General features: G+C 62.9%; 1 protein-coding gene and 1 long non-coding RNA gene across 5 annotated transcripts in view; one reads left to right on the forward strand and one right to left on the reverse strand.

The window, feature by feature from the left end:
• Nucleotides 1–6,401, reverse strand: part of LOC127749289 (uncharacterized) — a 174,174-nt gene that overhangs the window by 149,033 nt on the left and 18,740 nt on the right. The window lies entirely within an intron of this gene.
• The window catches only part of LOC113218423 (uncharacterized), a 41,138-nt gene that overhangs the window by 13,825 nt on the left and 20,912 nt on the right, over nucleotides 1–6,401 (forward strand). The window contains exons 2-4 of one of the 2 annotated variants that reach the window (XM_052266819.1): nucleotides 4,420–4,782; nucleotides 5,025–5,393; nucleotides 5,468–5,746. In XM_052266819.1, the coding sequence (XP_052122779.1) occupies nucleotides 4,420–4,782; nucleotides 5,025–5,393; nucleotides 5,468–5,746 (1,011 nt within the window). The remainder of the gene's footprint in view (nucleotides 1–4,419; nucleotides 4,783–5,024; nucleotides 5,394–5,467; nucleotides 5,747–6,401) is intronic. The other variant, XM_052266820.1, reaches the window with a different exon arrangement.

A 6,401-nucleotide genomic window follows, 5' to 3' on the forward strand; every position in this document is an offset into this window, starting at 1 on the left:
CGCGGCACATAACCCTAAAATAAAAATAATTTCCAGCGGCGCTTTACGCTCTCAGCCCGCCGCCGCTGCCGCCGTACCGCTCGTGACCGGCCCCGCCTTGAGCGACATTATTGGCACGTACGACCTCCACGACGGCCTGGGCGGGCCGGGCGGATAGCCGGACTACGGAGCGGCTCCATGGGACGCCAGCAGCAGCACCACTGACTGGGCCCCACACGACATGTCCAGCCGGACCTGCCCAATCAGAGCCGGACCTCCGGTACGCCTAGACGGCGTGGAGCCACGACGCACGACGCCGGTGCGTGGTGGGGCGCCCCGGGGCGCGGCCGGCATTGGCAGCACTTCATTAATAACTCGGTCCGGAGGCTCGCGCGCGGCCCGTCGCATCGGCCGCGGAGTGACCATACCATCCGTCATACAAGCCTCGCGCCTCGCTGAAGGGTCAGTCAATCAATGATAGCAAGAAGAAGAGGTCTGAACCGCGGCGTTGACGCCGAACTGTGCTGCACCGCGTCCTGGGTCTCGCTACCTTTTTATTTTCCCCAAGGCGACGACGCGCGTCCCCGTGACTCCGGAAACAGTCGCGGCGGGGTCCCCTGCATCTCTCTTATCTCTATGAACCCCTCGAACAATGGACACTTCTGCGAGGTAAAGGCCTCCGCATCATCGCAGCCAGAGCCGGCCAGGAGGCCAGCCAGCCAGCCGTGCACCGGCGACAAAAACGTGTCAACAGGGTGGGGGAGCGAAGGAGGGAGGGGTGTTAGGGGCACATACATACCGCTTCATTTGGCAGCGACCTCGTGTTCAGGAAGTTAGAGGACGCCGTAATAGAGGAGGCGGGGGACGGGGTGCAGCACGCGCCATCGGGAGAGGGGGAGGAGAGGGGGTGCAAGCGTGAATACGGAAGTGCACGGAGGCACCCAGCCCTGCAGCCCGCCTGCCGAGCGTGAGACCCGCGCGTCCCCCGCGCGCCCAGCCCGCGCTCCGCCCCGCGCGCGCGTAGTTTCGTGAGAGCACGGACAGGAAAAACGGTCGAGATGCGGAGGAGGATGCGCAGAACTGCGTCCGCCAGCCGACGGACCAGAAGAGGAGGCCAAGGGACAAAAGTGGGGGGAAAATGAAATAGAAACAGGGGATGCGGTAGCGCAGCGTTGGGCGCGGGCAGCAAAACGAGTGCAGGCCGCGTCGCCGCCGCTGCTGCTGTGGACCGTTTTTATTTATCGCTCGTAAATACGAGATAGAGTGCCGGTCAGCCTGGCCGGGCCCGGCCGAACCACGCCCATTTTACGAGTTATGCAATCAATCCCAGTCCAACTAGATTGGTGAAGGGGGGTTTGGGGGAGAAGGGTGCTCCGGAGCAGGGCGAGTGCTGCAGCACGTCCACGTCATGGGGTGATCACTGCAGCGAAGAGCCTCCTCCTTCTCCTCACGCGCCGCCAAGCCACGCCACGCCCCCGTTTCGCGAAGCAACGAAATGAAAAGTTCGGGGCCAGACAGCGCGTGGCTGCTTGTCTGGTTATTTGAGAGCGAGAGTGAGTGGGGAGGCGAAGCCCTGGAGGCAGGGCAGGTCTACCCGTTTTGCATCCCAACGTCAGTCGCGCCGTCGTCCCGCTACAGTCGCGGCACGTACTCGAATGGAGAGGGGGGAGGGGGGCAAGCCCCTCTGTGACTCCACCGCAGGCGGACGGGCGGGCGCAGTAAAATGAGACAAAAGCCCAGTTGAGCATCGCGACACAGTCGCGGTCCTTGTTAACGGAGAAAGTTCAAAAGGACAAAAGCGACGCTCAAAGCGCATGCAACCTGCTGTGGCTCGCGAGGGTCCGGGTGCGCCACGCCGGTCACACGCAGGTGCTCCCCTCGTCCCTCGAGGAGAAGCTCGTCCCCTTCCTCGCGGTGCGAACGGACACGCCTATGCACGCACTCGCCACCACCCGGCGCTCGGCCGCGTGCGGCGCGGGGGCGTGCAGGGGTAGGAGAGGTCGGGGGCAGGGGCAGGAGAGGTGGACGGGTGATTTGCTGGTGGAGCGTCAGGCGTATTGCACCTCTATATACTGCCTCGGCTCGACCGCTCGCTCGGCTCTCCCCCGGCCAGCGCATTGTCCACTCGCCAACGTGGGCCCGCGATGGGATGGGCCCGGCTGGATTTCACTCGCTTGCCTCATCGCGCCGCCATTGACTGGACACACAACGTGTGATAGATAGGTGTGACGACGCGGAGCCCGGGGTAACAACCACCACCCAGGGGCGAGCTCGCCCTGCTGCCCGGCATCCGGCGGAAAAGAAACCTGCGCGACCGCATATCTAAAGCCTTATCACGACCACTCTCTTTGTGTCATGACACGCGGGCGGGCTTGCTTCGCCTCTCGCGGGTCAGGGGAGGGACGGACGGCTTTCACCGCCGCCTGCTCGCGAACACCCGATCATGTCCACCTGCACTGGCACTGGCGGCGCATTTCATTACCAGAGGTACCATTCATTACCAGCGTTACCATTCGTTACTAGGGGTACTATTCATTACTAGATTTTAGATTTACCATTCATTAGTAGAGTTACCATTCATTAGAAGATTTACCATTCATTACTATAGTAACCATTAATTTGCTACGAAAAAAGAAACTGTTGCAAGATTTCGATTTGTTTTGGGGACGGTAGGGTGGAACGTGCATGTAGAGGCCACACGGTTGGTGCACGCCCGCGGCTTTGCCTACTCGCGTGCACCAGTACTGCGCACGCCCCCGCTTCAGCCCCGCCCCCTTGGTCCTCGTCATTCCAGTCTGTTCCGCCGCATGCCTTTCCTGCCGCGCCTCTCTTACCGCCGGCGGGAGGTCCTGCTGGAAGTAGTGGAAGAGGAGTCGGCCTAATCATATAATGCAATGCTGGCCCTCCCAGCTGGACTCGTTGCAATCCGAGCGCACAGCCAAAGTGTCACGCCATTTCCCCGAAGAGCGGACTCCTCCCCTCTCCAAGCGCATCGCTATTAACGTCCACAGCCGACCGTCACAGTCGCCCGTCACCGTCACCCTTTACCCGAAGCCTCGTTTCCCTAAGCCCTCTTGGGATGTTGTCGGTTTTTTCCTCCTTCCGCGACGGGAATAATTTCCTCCCCGTTTTGTCTATCAATTTTCGTAGTCCGCGCACCGTGGAGTGCAGCGTTGTCCGACACGACTTACTTAGGTATGTCCCCGACCAACCCGGCCCACGGCACGCCGCGGCGAGCGAGGCGGAAGAGCACCAGTCCCTTGCGTTAGCAGATCGCTATCTCGGGCTGCGTTGTGAGTCTGGTCGCATGGGAGCGAGTGCGAGAGCAGAGCGTTATGATAATGTGCTCCAGTCGGGCTGAGCCGGGCTGGGGGGCGGGGTCGGACGGGCTCCAGGGGTTAGGCCGGCGGTTCCCAACCTCTTCTCTGGACCCCGACCGACCCCAAAATGGGCGATCGAAAATTTGTCGATCCCATAGAACATACAGCGTCCCTGGCCCCACCTAAACGTTGACGTTAGGCAGCCCGGTGGGCGGGCGGTGGCGGTAGGCCCTCCCGCACGGCGCCTACCAGAGGGGCGCGTCAGGTGTTGCGGTAAGGCGGCGGCGCCCAACCGGGATTGGGGTCAAGCGGGCCTCCGCCCAGGTCGGTGTGACACGGCCGGCGCCGAATACAACGCGGCGTCCATGCCTGCGCAAAAACAATGCGAGCATCCGACGCGCCGCAGCCTCCATGTGTGAGAAAGAGAGTAGTGGAGTGGGAGGCGCGAGGTGGGGTGGGGCGCGGCGGGAGAGGCGTTCCTCGGTCGTGGGAGCAGGGTGACCAGGCTAGCCAGCCCGCGCTGTCCACGATTCATAATCATAGCATGGGGAAACTTTGCACCACCGCACTCCACCACACCGCCATAGGCATCACGCGCATTTTTTTTTTTCACCGCCATTTACCCCGCAACATTTTGCGTCATTGAGTTGTTGCTAATTACTGTTTTTACGCCGCGGGCGACCTAATCTTCGGACGGGAAAAGAGGGGGGGTGAGGGGTATGAGGTGCCCCCCATGGGGAACACATCGTGTTTGAGATTCCGATCCGACAAAACTGAATCCTTTTGCCCGCCCCTCACAGACAGCCGTAGCCGTGCTAGGCCGGTGTTGAAAATGACGCCTGTGACGTCATCGCGGCCGCGGAGCATAACTCTCATTCCGTGGCGTCCAAGCAATCCCATGGACTGCATCGCCCGCCGCCCGCATCCATCCCCTCTGTGGCATTCCTCATGTCCGCGTCAAGCGCGGCGTCGGCGGCACAGCCGGAGTACCGCGGTGAAGAAACGGCGTCACTCCCGGCTCAGGCACAGATTGCTTCTGATGCAGCTGCAGAAGTGGTGCGCAACAAAGTGACCCTCCCGCACACGATCCTCACGGCGTCTGTTTCTCGTGCTCCCGCAGGTGGCCGTGGCGCTGCTCGCGCTGCTGGCGGCGACCGAGGCGCGCCGCGTGCGCGTCCAGAGGGTGCGGCCCGCCGCCGACCTCGGCGACGAGGAGCTCGTCGACCAGGACGGCGTGCCCCAGCAGGTGCAGTACTACGCGGCGCCCGACGACCGCGCCGACACGCGCTCCGGCCGCGTCGTGCTGCTGCCGGCCGCCGACGCGCTCAACGGCCTCAGCCCCTCGGTGTACTCCGGGCGCGGCGTGACCCGCGCGCAGGCCCTGGAGGACGCGCCCGTGTACCGCGCCAGCCCCCGGGCGCTCTCCAACGCCGCGCCCGCTATCTCCTCCCGTGCGCAGGCCAGCAAGGAGCAGCACACTAAGGTGAGTGCGGTCGCTGACCAGATGCCACTGGCGAAATTGCATCATTTTCGGGGGGTGGATACTCTTCCCTCCGCACTTGATTCAAGCTCAGGCATAGGGGCAGAAATTTTTCGGAACCTGTGATAAATATACCCTAGTGCGTGTCTTTTCCATGCAGGGGTGAATTTACTTTATCGCGCCTGTTAGAAATGATTAGATACCTGTGAAAATTGCCATTTTTAACCGCATGTTCCGGACAACAGGCACCGCCAGTGCAGACCATCCGCAACTACAGCAAGGTCAACGACGACGGCTCCTTCACGTTCGGCTACGAGGCCGCCGACGGCTCCTTCAAGGAGGAGACCCGCGGCACCGACTGCGTCGTGCGCGGCAAGTACGGCTACGTCGACCCGGACGGCAACAAGCGTGAGTTCACCTACGTGTCCGGCAACCCGTGCGACCCCAACGCCGTCCAGGACGAGGAGCCCCAGCCCGGCGGCCCCAAGGAGGTCGACGACTCGGGCGAGGAGAACATCCCCGCCAACTTCCCCAGCCGCTCGCTGCGCCCCACGGCCGCGCACACCCGGCCCGCCAGGCCCACCACCACCCTGTTCCAGCAGAGCTACAACCAGGTAACTCCATCACGATTCACAAGCTTCACGAGCGTCGCCGTGGCTACGAAATTTGTCTCACGCACGTCCGTCAGCAGGATTCAGAGGAGGACATCGACGACGATGACCTGCCCGCGGCACCCGTCCCGGTGCGCCAGCGCACCCGCCCCACAGCCGCGCCCACGCCGTCGCCCGCCCGGGCGCGCCTCATCGTGACCACCCCGAGGCCCACCACGGCGCTCTACCAGAGCACCGCCACCGCTACCACCCCGCAGCCCGCCGTGCGCATCACGCCCAGGCCCTACTCGTCCAGCACCACCGCCGAGCCGCCCGCGACCACCTACCGCCCCCTGGCCAGCCCGCAGCCCGCACAGGTGAGCCAAGTTCCAACTTCAGTTAAAAGACCCGAGAACCTGTGCGACACCCTCATTGTGCCTTGATTTGACCTGCTGCACTTCTTTGGGTACAGTAGCCAAGGGCCTCACAACACGGCGACCCGATTCTAGGGTCGTGCAACATAAGTTGCACAGCTGCTGGACAACCCAGATTTACAGCGCAGTTGCCCCCAGACACCAACCTTTCGACCCTGTTCGACCGGGCCCCCGGGTCGGGGCAGGCGGCAGGCGCACGCGTGGGTCCGCCTCCTCGCCTGTCTGCGCGACGGGGAGGAGATATAAAAAAAGTGCAAATGATGTGATGAGTCTTTGGGTGAGGCAAGGGGCCGTGTGACTCGCGTCCGTGCGTGCGTGCGCGCAGAGGCAGCACTGTGACTCCCAGCCGCGCACGTACCTGCTGCTGCTGCTGCGGGCCGTTAAGGACGGGGGCCATGCAGTCAGCAGGACCGGTCACTCCGGTGACCTGACCTGACCTCTCCAGGGCACTCGTTGACAACCAGTTACGGCAGCGCGTGACCTCAACGCGTATTATTATTTTTTTCTGGTTTAATTCGTTTTCCCCCCATACTTCCCGCGCCGCCAAACGAGTGTGCGACGCCACGGGCGCGTGCAAAGCGCGCAAGGCGCAAGGCCG

The sequence above is a fragment of the Frankliniella occidentalis genome, unplaced genomic scaffold (assembly GCF_000697945.3).
Source record: "Frankliniella occidentalis isolate FOCC.00 unplaced genomic scaffold, Focc_3.1 Scaffold43, whole genome shotgun sequence".
NCBI classification, from domain to species: domain Eukaryota; kingdom Metazoa; phylum Arthropoda; class Insecta; order Thysanoptera; family Thripidae; genus Frankliniella; species Frankliniella occidentalis.